The sequence below is a fragment of the Dipteris shenzhenensis genome, chromosome 24 (genome assembly GCF_047967505.1).
Source record: "Dipteris shenzhenensis isolate YYH24624 ecotype China chromosome 24, Dip_SZ_1.0, whole genome shotgun sequence".
Lineage (NCBI taxonomy): Eukaryota > Viridiplantae > Streptophyta > Polypodiopsida > Gleicheniales > Dipteridaceae > Dipteris > Dipteris shenzhenensis.
In genome coordinates, this window is record NC_141619.1 from 36769988 (window position 1) to 36785556 (window position 15569).

At 42.9% G+C, this 15569-nt stretch overlaps 1 protein-coding gene across 2 annotated transcripts; it reads right to left on the bottom strand.

The window, feature by feature from the left end:
* Window positions 1-367: 367 nt before the first annotated feature.
* Window positions 368-14124, bottom strand: LOC147886557 (caffeoylshikimate esterase-like). 2 transcript variants are annotated; one of them, XM_087395348.1, is made up of 8 exons: window positions 13980-14124; window positions 12973-13002; window positions 5270-5396; window positions 4896-5042; window positions 1423-1553; window positions 943-1080; window positions 741-839; window positions 368-629 (listed from the first exon to the last, which is right to left on the bottom strand). In XM_087395348.1, exons 1-8 carry the CDS (start codon window positions 14079-14081, stop codon window positions 402-404), a joined length of 1002 nt encoding a protein of 333 aa, XP_087251474.1. In that variant the 5' UTR covers window positions 14082-14124; the 3' UTR covers window positions 368-401. The 2 variants fall into 2 exon arrangements, with proteins under 2 accessions (XP_087251474.1, XP_087251473.1); XM_087395347.1 differs by having other exon boundaries at window positions 13361-14089.
* Between the last annotated feature and the right edge of the window lie 1445 nt (window positions 14125-15569).

The window sequence follows — 15569 nt, forward strand, 5'->3', positions numbered from 1 at the left end:
ATAGAGTCTTTGGTGATCCTACTTTTCCATCTTTCGTTTAAAAAGACAAAAATCATAGTCTTTGGTGATCCTACTTTTCCATCTTTCGTTTTTTTCAAACGATCTCTGTAGGCAATCGTTTTATGATTGCTTTCAGACTCATTTGATTGATCATGATGTATATATGACTTATACTGAGATTTTCGGTTCAGTAGGAGTTACTCCGCTTTTGGAGTACCTATGAATGTAATTATTTCACAGCAATAAAATATTCTCACCAAAAAAAAAAAAGAAGTGTGTGTAGAGAGAGAGAGAGAGAGAGACGCTTTCTGCCTCTGTGAAGACATTAATAATGGAAGCAAATAGAATACAAACTTCATGTCTCACGTGGATTCAAGAAGATAGCAAAACATGATGAGGCACTAGTGGCTACCCTTTTCAGTACAATGGGAATCAAGCCAGGAAATTATGTCATCCAAGACTTGTTTGATGACTTCATCAGGCTCTCCTTCCAGAATAGCATGCCATGCATTCTCATAAAGATGAAGCATCTTGTCATCACTTCTTGATTGCTCATAAAGGGAACTACTGACAGAAGGATCGGTAACCTTGTCACAGGCTCCATGCAATATTAACAGGGGCAAAGTAACCTGTTGCAACCTCAAGTTTATTCACATATAATGCTGAGCAATGCAAATTTTATCCAGAAACAATATCAAGCTAACATTCAGTGAGGAAAAATAACAGTATCTTTTCTAAACCTGATGTAATTGACTTGAAATGTGATCGGTGGCTCTGAGCAGCTCCAGTGCAGTTTTCAAACGTGGTGAATCCTTATAGGCAGCAACATTGTAAATTGTCTGAAAGGAAAGAACCATATGTCACATCATGTTGTTATTGACAACTGCAAGCAGTTCAACGTATGACTGAAGGAAGAAATTGCACCGAATTCCAAATGACAACCTGCATTCTTTTCCTAATATCTCGGAATGAGATGCCTGCCAGATTTTTTTGTGGTACCAATTTAGCTTTGGGAATAACATACACCAATGCCTTCAGAAACTGAACTAGAGGCCATGGTGGATACATGTAATCTGCAAGCTGTTACACAAAAAGAAGATACATGTAATATATAAAAAGCTATGACAGAAGATGACATCTTAGAAGGGGGATAATGCATGACAGATGCCTGAATTTAGGCATAATGAGATGATGTCATTTAGGCTAGCAAGGAAAGTGGATAAATACTAAGGTAATAAAATATATCAGAAAAATGAAAAAGCTGTAGTGAATGAATGATAATTCTGGCCAAGACCATTTATGTTAATATAATTAAGATAAGCTGAGCAAGAAACATTAAGGCACACACAAAAGTAAAAAACTAATCATAGGAATCTTAGAGACCAGTGTCACAAAGGGATCTGCGCTACATTTGTAATATACCTTGCACATTGGGGCTACCAGAATAGCACCGCTCCAATCAGTGGGTTGCTTCAAGTGCATTTTCAAAGCCACTGCTCCACCCATAGACTCTCCAAATATGAAACATGAGATTCCCTTCAAATTTGGTCTCTCTGCACATATCGATTAAAAAAGGGAATCACACATTTTTCTCTGTACGGCTGAAGTACGCACTTCTCTTATATGGAAAAGTCATAGATATCTTTCAGATAGTGACATATAAATAATAAGCATCATGAAAACTTGTAGTAAGCACTTGCAAAGCATCTTGTAATATAAAAGACAAAAACATAATCAATAAATGTTGTCAAACCATTTCTATATTCTGGTTTGCAAGGTTTCACTATCCACCTGAGCATCCATTATTGTGATGCCAAAACCCCCAAGATCAAATTCATAAAATGAAACACATCCACCATTTTTTTAAATTTAATGAGAACAACCACACCAAGCGTGCCATGCAAGCAGGCTACCAATTAGCTCCCCATGCGACAAATGGAATCTACAACAGCAGTGTATGCACTGCAAGAGGCAAGCATAAGTGAGCTAGTATAGGTCTAAATGGACCACATGGCGCACTGCACAACCCTAGAAAATAGCAACCAGCAACACATAACAGACACAAAAGACTGAAAAGCCACCCTCAAATAATAGTTCAAAGGCCATCAACCAAGCTGACATATCAAGCAAAAAGAGCTTCAGCCTGCTATACATCCATTGAACAGATGTAACAGCAGCACCGTACAAGTTAAAAGCGAAGCCTCAACCTCCAAAAGATGCTACAGATTTGACTTGCATGTGAGGGAGGGCAGAAAGGCAAGACAAAGAATATTGGATCTTCCCACTGCCTCACAGTGAATTTATGTAGGAGTCATTTGAGCAGGAAGGGCTAGAGTACTATAGCGCCTTTGATTCTTGGCTTTTATGGCACCTATTTTGATATCTATGCTTGTAATCCAAGATTGAGTAATCATACATGTATCCCCCCCCCCCCTTCATCCCCCCCCATAAAGCGTCAAGGTAAAAATACATCATGCATAGCATGCAAAAAAAGAACTGGAGAGGGTCAAGCCCTACAAGAGAATAAGAAAAATACATGTATCCCCCCATGAAAAGGACTTCTATTAAGTATGAAAAAAGCCCCAAGAGCAAAGTGCTCAAGGTAAAAATACAGTATGCATAGCATGAGAAAAAGAACCGAAGAGGGTCAAGCCCTACATGAGAAAAAGAACAGTATGCATAGCATGAGAAAAAGAACCGAAGAGGGTCAAGCCCTACATGAGAAAAAGAACAACGCATGCATCCCCCCCCCCGACACAAAAACAAAATTGAAAAAGTCTTCTATTCAAAGTGCCCAAGGTAAAAATAGCATGAGAAAAAGAACTGGAGAGAGGGTTGATCCCTACTCAACAGAAAAGCACGGTAAGATCCACTGCTAAGGCGGAAAGTGCCACCTCAAACCTGTAGTGACTTCCGAGAAAAAGGGACAGCCTCTCCACTCCCCGAGGAAAGAAGTCCTCCTGAAGGAGGAAGCCCTGGAAGGCCCCGCATACTCAACCAAACGACTATCGAAGTGTGTAATAAATGATACTTTGATGTGCTATGGTGGAGTTATTATTCCACAATCAAGGGATATCTCTGTTCTGAGTCTTACTGCCTGGGAATTACCAAGACACCTATCCCCCAAGCTCCTCAAAGTGAGGATGCTCTTCAACCAATTCTGAGATAAGATCTCTCTGTTCTCTAGTAAATCACCTCCCATTATGTGACTTCTTGTTCCAGGCAGGTCCATTTGCTACTATTATAGGACTTTTTCTTAGTGCTAGAGGTGGTACTCAAGATAAAGGGCCCGAATTCCTTGGGACACTCTATCTCTTTCAAGGCAAGCATCAACATTTTAGAACAGAACTTAGAGTGAGGCTTTATCAACTAGCTTGTAGTAAGAACACTTTCAACCCCCTTGTAACTCCAACCTTGGAAGTGGCTCTTGAATCATGGCAAGAGCTCCTGATTTCATAACATGGATGTAAGTGGGTGCCTACACCCCATTGGCTTGCTTCTTTGGCCCACAAAACTCAAACACACTCCCCTTTGTTCAACCTTGCAATTAGGATGAGTTGAGACTTCGTTTGTGTCATACATGCTTGCAAGGGCGAGAAGAGATCAAATTTGAAGCTTTCTCATTCAAATGCACGGATACCCAACTGGATCAAAGCTAAAATCTCGTTGGGGATAGAGGTGCTGCCCTCCGTAAAATATTGAAGCACCTTATTCACACCAAGTTACAAGGTCTGCAGAGTAGTCCACTCATGGTTTCAACTGTCAAGTTTATCTTTTGGAGGGTCATCCCACATCAAGACAACCTACTTACCCTACCTACTCAAGATGATGATGACTCATGTTTTGTGTCCTTTTCATCTAAGGGGTCCTGGCAATTATAAGACTTGGATTTGATGTAATTTTGGTTCTACATCGATAGTGACCTTAGGCGCTACTGTCTTTATCAAGTTTAGGGGATAGACTCAACTCAATGGTATAGGAACAAAGTGCGTGTCTATCAAGGTAAGTTGTGGGCCAATGAAATTACCTTGGAGTGAGCTTCAAGATGCTCCTCACCAAGAAACTAGCTGGAGACTCAGAGTGCTTCATGGATTCAGCATAGGGGATCCAACCAAGTAGAGTTGGCCTTCAACAGGCCTTCGACAAAGTCTACTAAAGACAGTCAGTTTTTTAGTACACCATGGTGAGAGGCACGAGAAATCTAGAGAGATCATGTCAGCATCAGCCTAGCAGCCCTCTATTGCATTGAATGGAGTCTCACTCACAATCGACTTTGCACATATCATCACCATTAGCAGACATATAGAGAAAAGAAGATCGCCTTTTTTTTCTGGCTTATGCAGCAATGTGGCTAAGCAATCAGCACACATGCTATTTTCAGGCCCTTGTTGGGAGGAGCACTATGACATGCTTTACTATACGAGCCAGAACCATTTCATTGGAGATTCCTTCACATCAGGTCCTCAGAGTCTCTAGCTGAGATCGCATTTCTCTTCAGTCGCACATTGATTCCACTCTGCGACTTTGCAACATCCTCAATGAACAATACACTTTGGAACTTGTCTCTAGCATCTTGCTTTGCAAAATTTGCAAACAGGTCATCAAAGGCCCCCTCGCCACATACACATGCACACTGACAAAAGCAGAGAGATATATGGAATGATATGGTATGGTATTAATATGCTCACTAAAAAGCCAGCATGATATATGGGACTGAAAAGCAATATTGTACCAATATGACAAATTGCTTTGGTGTGTTCCCCCCCCCCTCCCCAAAAGAAAAAGGAACTTCTATTAAGGTGTTATTAATTTGGGGACCGAAAAGACTTTATGGGATGAAAAAATGAAGGCGGGAGAGCCAAGGGGGGGGGGGGAAAGAGAGAGAGAGAGAGAACCTCTAATCTTGGAGTAATTTTCAATTACGTCATCCACAATCCTATTGAAGTCATGAATATATCCATGCAGCCCTGATGAAAGTCCAAATCCAGGATAGTCCATCCCAAAAACACCAAATCCTGCTTGTGCTACTTTGTGTGCCACACCTACCATCAAATCATGAAATATTGATAAGGCATTTGTGCGATAAAAGACAATAATTACCAATCTGCAGACAAAAGCATGACATATCCTCCATATCTTATGTTCAGTAAGATAAATTAAAAATATAAAAGACAATAATTACCAATCTGCAGACAAAAGCATGCCATATCCTCCATATCTTATGTTCAGTAAGATAAAATATAAGACTCTCAAAAATCATGATGCATACCCTCAAAAAAGAATGTGCACGTGTCTCCATATCCGTGACAGTAAAAGACCAATGCTTTGATTTCGGCATTCTTTGGAAGCCAGCTTTTTGTGAACACCTCTTCACCACGTGAGTTGATATTGTAGAACTGAATAATCATGTTATCCTTGTTTAAAGCTCTCTCTCTCTCTCTCTCTCTCTCTCTCTCTCTCTTGGGTTTGCAAGTTTAGTATGTCGTATATCCAGATGGTTTGATAGACATGGTTTTCAGATCGATTGCCTTCCTCGCTTCAATACAACCTTGATGCCCTGTCCCGCTAGATCCCACCGGATGAGATCAACCGTATCATATGGTTGGATCTACTCTAGCTCTATACATCACGGACTTGGGGTGGGAGCTAGGAGTTTCCCACCAAGATCCAGTTCTACTATGACCACTTCCTAAGAGTATCAGAGAATGGAGTGATGACCAGGCCCCAGTATTTAGAGGATAGATGGGTCTCCCATACACTGAGAATCGCCATTGGATAGACGCAGGTCTCATCCCATCAGCTGAGGATCGAGGTAGGGAGAGTTGCAGGCACACCTAAAGAGGAGCAGATTTGCAGGCTATGCTCATTGGCAAAGTGGAGAGAGGATCACTTCCTATGCATTTGCCCTGCCTACTATGAGATCCAAGGACGCTACCGCTGTCTCTTCTAGGAAGGACACGGTTTCAAGCCACTCTCCCAGCCGATCCATTTCCATGACTAGGTCTATGTTGGACTCTATCTGATGGAGATGCACTGACATAGAGAGACCTTACTGCATCAGATTAGACAGCAAGAGATGGCAGTGCCACAGGAGACAGATCAAGCACAGTGACACGTCACCGACTTCCATACCTTTGAGTTAGGCCCAGATCATAGTGGGGTAGAGGAGGAGGAGATAGTTGACATGAGGGAAGCATGGATCAGTGGGAAGAGACGGTGCGGAGTGTTGGAGCCACCACGAGGCTGACCCAAGCACGTACTATACAGGGCCCAGCAGAACCAAAATTGGAGGAATCCCGCAGTCAGTGTTTGTAGTGTCTAGCTCATTTGCAGTCTGAGACATGTACATGGTGTTTCCTCTTAGTTTTCCATTTGAACAATTCTATTTTAGCTTTCTACATGTTGACTCTTATTCCACCTCTATGTTTCATTTACTGTGTTATTTCATTTCTTGCATAGACTTTGAGTGTTTGCTAACAATTAAAGGCATCAAAGACCTCTGCCTCCAGAGCTTCGAGCATCCGGAGCCCTTTGCTTCCTAAGCCTCCCAATCCCGTTCTTCTTTCGCCTCCCGAGCTGCTCTCTAACATTCTCTGGCGGCCTACTCACAATCGTCCCGCATCTCATGGAGCTTAACCATGCGGTTGACAAGATTCTTGGGGTATTGTTGCTGCATCTGCATCATAGTCTGCATCATGGCCATCATGGCAAACATTGGAGCTTCTATAGGATTCTGTGGTGATAGGGTTTGAGAAGTGGATCCCTCATACCCACAGGTGTTGGACTTCTCACTTGTACTCACGGTGTCCTTGTTTGTACCATAAAACTGTGGGGCTGTCCCTAAACTGACCCTCCGTACCTCACGAAAGAAAATCTGAAGATCTATTACCAATGTAACATGTAAACTATTCAGTACTTTCTGACAACTTGGAGATATGGAGTTACAAACTTTTTATTCAGAATTTTATAAGGTGCTCATGGATGCCAAATGAACCTTCAGTAATATGAGCATAGGCCCAAAAAGGACCTTACCTCATGAGCATTCCTTAGATCAGGCCATTCTACAATGGTCTCTATCTTGGCCGGATCCACACGGACACCTTCACGTGAGATGATGTGGCCAAGATAGTGGATCTCAGGAAGAAAGAAAGAACTCATTGATGTGAAGAGCATTTTCAGCTAAGACTTGGATTGTAGGCTTTTTATGCTCTTCCTCATTTCAGCTGAAAATAAGGATATCATCAAAGAAGACGGCTGAGAATCCTCTAGAGTTTCTAAACAACCGTTCCATCAACCGATTGAAAGTGGCTGGGGCATTGGTGACTCGAGCCTGATGGTAGCCACTTTTGAGATCTATGCGGCTGAAAATTTCAAATCCTCTTAGACGATTAAAAATGTCGTCTATTTCGAGGAATTGGGAAGCGGTTCTTAACCGTATGTTTGTTTAAGGCTCTATAGTCTATGCACATCCTAAAGGTTTTATCCTTCATCTGGACTAGCAAGATAGGAGAGCAGAAAGGAGAGCTACTGGGTTGGATCAATCCCTTGTCCAATAGTTCTTATACTTATTTGAAAATTTCATCCTATTGGGATCGACTGACTCTATACGAAGGTCTATTTGGAGGTGAAGTGCCATGAACTATGTCAATTGTGTGATCTTCTGGTCTTTCAGGAGGGAGGTAACTAGGGAGTTCTTGAAAGAAACAGCTAGAGAATTCCTGAAGAAAATCTACTCCTTCTTGTGTGAGAGGATCTAGCTTTTCTTCTCTTGTTTTCGCACACGTACAAACACAAGGAAAGATCTCACTCCTTTCTTAAGCAAATTAGAAGATTGTGCATGACTTACCAAAGGAATGGTATTTCCTAAAACTCCCGCTGCGATGCTAACATCACTACCCTTGTGTTGGAGGGTTAGAACATTCTTCACATAATTGATCGGGGGGTTGACTTGCTTATGCCAGGGCATACCGAGAATTACATCCGACCCTTGGAGTGGTGCCACCATGAAGGGTAGATGATCCGAATACCCTTGGATGTGTACCCATAGCTTGCCGATGATGGGGTGCACCTTCTCTTCTTGATTCTTGAAAGCTGCCGATGCTTCCTGGGCCTCTCCTTTGTCTTCTGTGGCTATCCCTAAATTCTGTGCCATCTCATGAGAAATAAAATTGTGAGTAGTCCCACTATCCGAGAGAAAAAGAGCAGATTGATCCTTTACCTGACCCCATGTTTTCAGCAAACTATGAGCATCATTTGCAGCTCCTTTTTCTGGAGGTGCCTCCACCTTGTTGACCACCAGGGCTGTCTTTTTTGGGGCTGCTTCTTTGCTGGCGCTGTTTTTGGCAGCTTGTGGGCATTCGTAGAAGTTGTGGCCTCGCTTGCCACACTTGAAACATCGTCCCTCAAAGTAGTACTTCTGTTTTTGTTGCAGGGACAAAGAGCTGAAAGTTCGGGCTGCTTTCTTGGGAGGAGGTTGGCTGGCTGTCTTCAGCTCCTTTGGCATGTCCTTACCCTTTTGCTCCCTGGAGGAGGGTCCTTGGAACTTCCGTTTGTTGCTGCCGTTGCGCTTATTGGAGAAGAGCTGCTTCTTTTCCACCTTCAAAGCGACATTGATGGTATCTTCTAGACAAGTAGGAACGTTGATGTCCACCTCATTTTGGATGGAATACCTTAGACCAGCGAAGAACTTCTTTTGCTGCTCCTTTTTATCTTTCCTACTGAATGCTTGAACTTTTAACAAGGTATCCCAAAAACTATCAACATACTCATTGACTTTCTCTTCTTGTCATTGGCGGAGTATGTCCCATTGAACCATCATGTCTCTCTTGAACTCTTTGGGCAGTGCCTCATCAAATGCTTCTTGAAGTGCCTCCAGGTGTGGGCCTAGCCAAGGTTTTACCATGGCTGCCCACCAGAGTGAAGCACGGTCTTGCAAGTGCAGGACTACAAATCGGAGCTTAGCCTTCTCTTCATACATGTCCCCCTCAAAGAAATATTCAAGGTCTCGGATCCAGGCCAGCAAGATTTCCGGCTTGTCCTCTCCCTTGTCTTTGGTAAACTTGAAGAGCTTGTCTCCCAGAGGTACCTTATACTTTGCATAGCGTCCCAACTCCCATATAAAAATATCATGTCCCCTGGTACTAAGAATAGAGTGATAAAAATCACTAATACTAGATAGGGCTGCTTTGCCACAAGACACCCAACCCCACAAATGAGAAACCCAAATCTGCAAACAGGCCCTTCTACATACAAAGAATCTGGAATCCTGAAACTGGAAGAACGGGCTTTGAATTGAGGCTCATAAACTATCAAAAACCACACAAAAGTGAACCCAAGGTAATAATCAACATAAAATCTATCAATCTATGCATGGATAGACATCTGATGTCTCCTATTCAACCACAAAATAAGAAGCAGTGAGGCAAGAACCTGTATCACTAAACTAGAAAAGAAAAGCTGATCTCTCAAGAGAGTTGGTTTCTTGTCTGAAGGCAAGTCCACCATGTTGAAGTCACCTCCAATAATCCATGAACCTACAATAGGGGCCCATGAAAAATCCTTCCAAAAAAGTACATGTTTCCCTCTATTATTGGGAATGTAAAGGTTGAGAAGACCAACTTTACGTCCACCAATACGAAGTAAATTCCACTTGGATCTAGAGGGTGTGATATGCCATGTCTAATCATAAGGGGGAGAAATGAATCTAAAACTGAAATGCATGTTCCTCCCCTAGTGACCAAGGAGACTAACAATGTGACCAGAAAGCACTTTACCTAACTGAACAGCTTTTAGCATCCAACTTGTGTTCTTGAATAGAAAGAATGCCAATAAGACCCCCAGTGACACGTGCATGAAGCTGACTACGAATTATCTACCTTCAGTGATAATTAGGAACACCCCTCCAAGGCATGAATATTTCGCAAATAGATCTCCTGGATTAGTGGAGGGTAAGAAAGTGCACAAGGGAAAGGAGCCCCACAAATGTGGAAGAGGACGCTCTATCGATAGCACCTGGAAGAACAGTGTCAACAAAGTAAGATCATTGTCTGCAACAGAGGTACAGAGCGAGAGGTACAGAGCCAAGGGCCACACCCTTCCCTCGATCAAAAAGAGATACCTGCAGTACTGAAGGAGAAGGGATCTGCTCAGGAGGAGGGCCATAGGGGGGCAGGGGGGCTCTTGATCTATGAGAGAAGGATAAGAAGGAACACCATCATTTGCTACAACCAAAACAGGTGAGGGTCAAGAACAAGAGAAGGGGCCTCCCGACCCACAGATAGTGAAGGAATGCCAACTCTAATAGCAACCCATCGAGGGGCAGCAAGGTGGGGGATGAGGTTTGAAGGCAAGACTGCAAGCATCCAGTTCCTAGCCTGAGTCCCAGAGAGGTGGGACACTTGGATCTGCATGTGAAGAAGGTGGTGGAGCTCTCGAGCTCCACATCCTTTTGAAGCTGCAGCAACTTGTCTTTAGAAAGTATGCATGTTCTTGTGGCCAGTGGTGGAAGAAAATGAGGATTGACTGAATGGGTAGCCATTTGGCGATCGAAGGTGGAAGGGAATTCAAAATAAATTTAAGTTCTGTCCGTCACTTGAAAAAGAAGAAGAGGATGAAGGAGGTAGCAGAAAGGAAGGGATGCGAAAACGGAAGAGAAGGTTGGGGGGGCCGGGGGGGTTTAGCAGTAGGGAGAGGGAAAGAGAAGGGACAGACGCAGGGGGAGGGGCAGGGGGAAGGGAGGGGCGGAAGAGGGGATAGGTGTAACATGCAATGGTTAATGGTTGTGTAATCTCAGTAAGACCTTTAGCGAGTTGTCTTAAATGTACACCATAAAAAGAGGTAAGGGAAGGACAGAGAAGGAGAGAGAAGTAGAGAGAGAAATAATGGAGTCGACAACCAATTGGGTCCCTATACCCACTGAGGGTCCTCTCCCACAATATATGTGGGAGAATTTGCTTTTATCTTGGAGAACTGAAATACAACTGTGGAGCAAAGACGACAGAGAGTGCAGAGGTTACCTGTGGTGCAGCTCATTGGACACTATATGATCTGAAGGCGGATCCTTGAAGGTTCAACATTGCTAGCGGGAGAGGAGATGCATCTGGAGCAGCCAGAAAGATCTACCTAGACAGGAGTCCATGGCAGAGTTTGTGGATGAAGCCAGACGATGAACAGGTTAAAACAGATGGTCGAAGCTTGGTGCCTGACAGGATGAAGCCAGACGATGGACATGTTGAAACAGACCCTCAAAGCTTGGTGCCTGACAGGATCCTGGCAGGTCCTAGTTTATGAGGGGTACTGTTGAATTGTCATCTATCGATTGGAGGATGGTGTAATCATTTGCAGAATGAACAAGAGATGACACAGTTGATTGACCTATTGATGTTACCTAGGCAGTTACAGGATTCTGGCGAGTGACTGCCAGTGCCACCTCTTGCGGGGGTTGTGATCGGTTTGATCTGGGCTAGCCCGAAGAGTTCGAGGACTTTGTGGAGCTGTAACTGGAAGCTCTAAATATGTGAGTCAATGCTCAATTGTTGGAAGACTCCTTTGGCTTGTTCATAAGAACTTTTTTTGAATGGGAGCGGATTGAGACCTCTTTGATTGGGTTGAGTGTTAGACCCATGGCAAGTTGTTGAGAGAGGATGTTGGGATAGATGGGTCAACTCCCACCTGTGAGCCCCCACATGAGGACATGTGGGAGTGACACCTGTACAGGGCAAGGAAATATGAGGACCATGACATCCATAAAATCATGGTTAACGTTAAGCGCAATTATGGCATGCTATGTGGTCAGCATCCATTGGCCAATCAAAAGAGCCAGTTAGCAAAAAGGTGGAAGTGTCCAGCCTTCACCTATATTTTAAATGATGACCTGCATGTCTCTTTTGAGGCGGTTCCAGTTGAGCGTTCAATAACTCAATAGATCAACACATAAGGCTGAGATAGAGCGAGCATGACGCCTCCCTCATAGAGCACTATCGTGAGGCAAGCAGGAGCAGGAAGGAGCAGCAGTATGGTAGCAAACATTTGGCCTGAGCGTTGCCATCAATGGAGCAGCACTTTGCTGTCTACGTGATCATCTGTGATAGGTGCCTTCTGTACTTCATTTTGTTATCGTGATCTATACTTAAGCTTTGGCTATCTGTCTGGCTGTCTATTCTTACATATCTGTGTGTGGTTTATTCAGTGCTTGTGTGCATATGTGAAGTAAGAATTGATGTTTTGTGTGATCCTGGGCAATATAATCTTCCACCGCCCTTGGGGCTTGGCTGAAGAAGCAAGACCAAAGCATGGAATCAGATACATGTCTGAACAACACTTCCTTTATATTCATTATAGGAAATGTGTTGTTCGCTACTAAAGTTGGTCTGCTGCTTAAGGCACCTATCAAAGGCTACATGAGAGGCACTGGAAATGTCTTTTTGGCATAAAGCTGGGGTATTGCTTAAGGTAGCAACATTCAGAAGAAATATCGGCACATGTTCCAATCCATGTTCATGGCACAACGAAGCCTCAAATCGGTTGTAATTAGTTGTCATGCAACCAATTTTCATGCTAAATGTCATTTTATGTCTAAAGACAAAAATGAGTAACGAGCTTTTACTTAATTATAGCAGTTGAAATTATCTCAGATTAGTTTTATACACTGTGTAGTACTCTCGTATTTTTACTGCTCAGACGTAAAGTAAAGGGTGGCGTTCTCGCTTTGTTTGAATTTATTCCAAACATTCGTCTTGCATTTTAGCTTCTTTCGTCAGGATCCACACATTTCCATCAGCGTCCAAGTGGTGAATTGACAGCAGGAGGTAAAATGTAAACAAATGGCAAGCATTACTCAGAAAACAACAGACGCTGCTTTGTTATATGTAAGATTGGAATCAGGGTGGCCTGAATTCGCATTACAAGACTTGTCCAGACCAAAACGACTCAGAAAAAACGGTAAAATAAGATCCACATGGAGTTCGAACCCACCTCTTCAGCTTTCACACTTTCATCGATATCCTGCATACGTTCAATAGCAAATAATCAGTACTTATAAATAGTGTTTCCAGGAGAATGAATAGCTAAGTTTGTTACGTCTTTGATTTTAGTTCCATCAACCGTCAAAACTGGTTACGGGACACACATCCTGAGAACGCAAAATTAGCAGAGATGAAGCTATATTTCTGGGATTCAACAATCCTATCCAAGAACAATGCTGAAACGTTGAGGATTATAATACAATGTTTTTTGGAACTTCATCGGCTAAACCAATATACTGCTTACTGTTCCAGAGCATTGAATTCGAAGAGGTGCGCGTATGCGATTTTTGTAGAATGTATTTCGGTTTACCGTTTGAAGAAAAGCATGGGCGCCTTACACGGAAAAGAATGTGGTCTAAGTTCCTTTGCAAATCCTGAAACGCTGCACGTGCTCTGCGTCGTGCTGGTGCGTAATCCAAGTTTTCTAATTTTCCGACGACCTCTTCCGATGGAACGCCCTTCCCATCTTGAACCATTTTGGCCTTCTTTCTGAACGTGCGTAATTGCGCCAACAGGTACAGCAGCACGCCTAGGAATATAAGGACTCCGATAGCACTGATTTTGGCTAGAAGACTTGTCACAGTGTCGGTAAAGCCTTGCATGTTGGCGATCATGTAGGACGGGAAGAAAAGCGGAAAGTCGTAATCTGCAGCAAGGCTTACAAGGAAGAAGAAATTGTTGAGAGAATAGGAAGGGGTGGCAAGGAGGAGTTTGCTTGCGGTTACGGGCAGGAACGATTGAAGCGGAACGATTCCAGGTGCGATCGGTGCCGACAGAGGGGGATTGCTTGAACGCAAGCAATGCGACGATGAGGCTAGAAGTGCGTGGAGCATAATCGATCGCTATCGAAGGTACAAAGAGAAGGTTGGTCGAAGAAGACGAAATCCATCGGCCAAGTGGAAATGCAATGCGTGATAGGGCCAAGAAGGGAGTGCTGTCGACAGGAAAGGAGCTTACCGGACGCATTATTGTGCCACCAAAGCTACAGACCAGAGGCAGCAGTGATTTGAACCGGCGAAGGAGAAGTCTGCGGAGAAGCAAAAGCTTCCAAGCGGCCATTTCACATCAGAGACCAAGTGCAGAGGCGATGGCGATGCGTGAACTTGGCTATGGCGTAGAGCTTGAAAAGAAGAAGAAGAAGAAGATGATGATGATGATGTCGTGATGATGATAATGAGATGAGAAGAAGATGATGATGATGACATATGAAGAAAACCAAACCCTCAGCATTAGTACCTTGTTTGCAAACATGTTTGTCAAGTTCATGAATGCTTATGTGTCATTTGGAAGCACGCAGCATTACAATGTGCATGGGGGTCTATGACGTGTCCCAACATCCTCGAGCATTTCCTGACTGTCAAGATTCTAGGGAGGCTGCACAGTTGTAAAAGTTTCTCCTTGTTGAATCTTGATCGGTTGTTTAATGTTTGCTAGGTTGATGAATGCTATGTGTCGTCCAGAAGCAAGCAGCATGACGATGAGCAGCACCGAATTCGGCAGTGGTGAGATGACAACTAGTTTACATGGGGGTCTATGAAGTTACCTAGCCACTTTCCAATCCGAAAATGTCTCCCCGGGCCTTTCTAGAGTCTAGGGAGGTGCGGGGTTGTCAGAGTTTTTCCGTGATTGGTTGGTAACGTTTGTTAGGTTAATGAATACGGGTGTCATTTGGAAGATTATTGTGTGGGCTTTTCTTCTTGCTGTGAATGGCTTACATGTCATGTTGTCAGTTTTGTTTTTCCAACGATGCAATTGTCAAAGTTTTTTTTGTGAAATAATATAATTGATCCTCCCTTAGAGATTTCCTTCCAACCGACCTCGAACCTTGATGATGATGATGAAGAAGCAAGTAGCGTTTACAAAAAAGACTTAGATTTTTTCAAAGAATAAAATTTCAAAAGGTGCAATTGTTTGAAGTTGACAATTTATGATATTGAGTGTGGTGTAATATATGATGATGCATGTAGTGGAATATGTGCTAAGAGGGATGGGCAATCTAGCTAAAAGTCACTAATGTATATTACTTTGTTTGTAAAAGTTGATGTGAAAGAATATATGAAGAAAATGTTAGAATGAAATAGTTTACTTGCATTTTTGAAAAGGTAATACATATGTGTGGGTAGAGAGAGAGAGAGAGAGAACATGGTTTGAGCAATATTTAGTTCATGAGCACTATAAACCAACTATTTTGAGATTTCAAAACCCTTCATGAGTGCCATTAAAAAGCTCGAAAAGTCCTTGAAATTTTGCTACTCTTCTCTTAGCTTCAAGGATGCAGCTCTGTTGTTCTTTTCTTAAACCCACAACTAAGAAGTTGGTATGATGTTGTAGTCAAGCATTGTGTGAGAACCTCACCTACTATGAATGTAGTTTAGAATTGATGACGACAGTCAACATGGTTCCTTGTCATGTATGAGAAAGATGAAGAAATCAAGTCACCACCTACCAACAAGGGATTGCTCTTGCGTAGGAAAGGGATGGTAAAGTTGTGGCCGTTACACATTAATGTGAAGAAGAGCATGACGGTTGTGGCCTATGTATCATTAG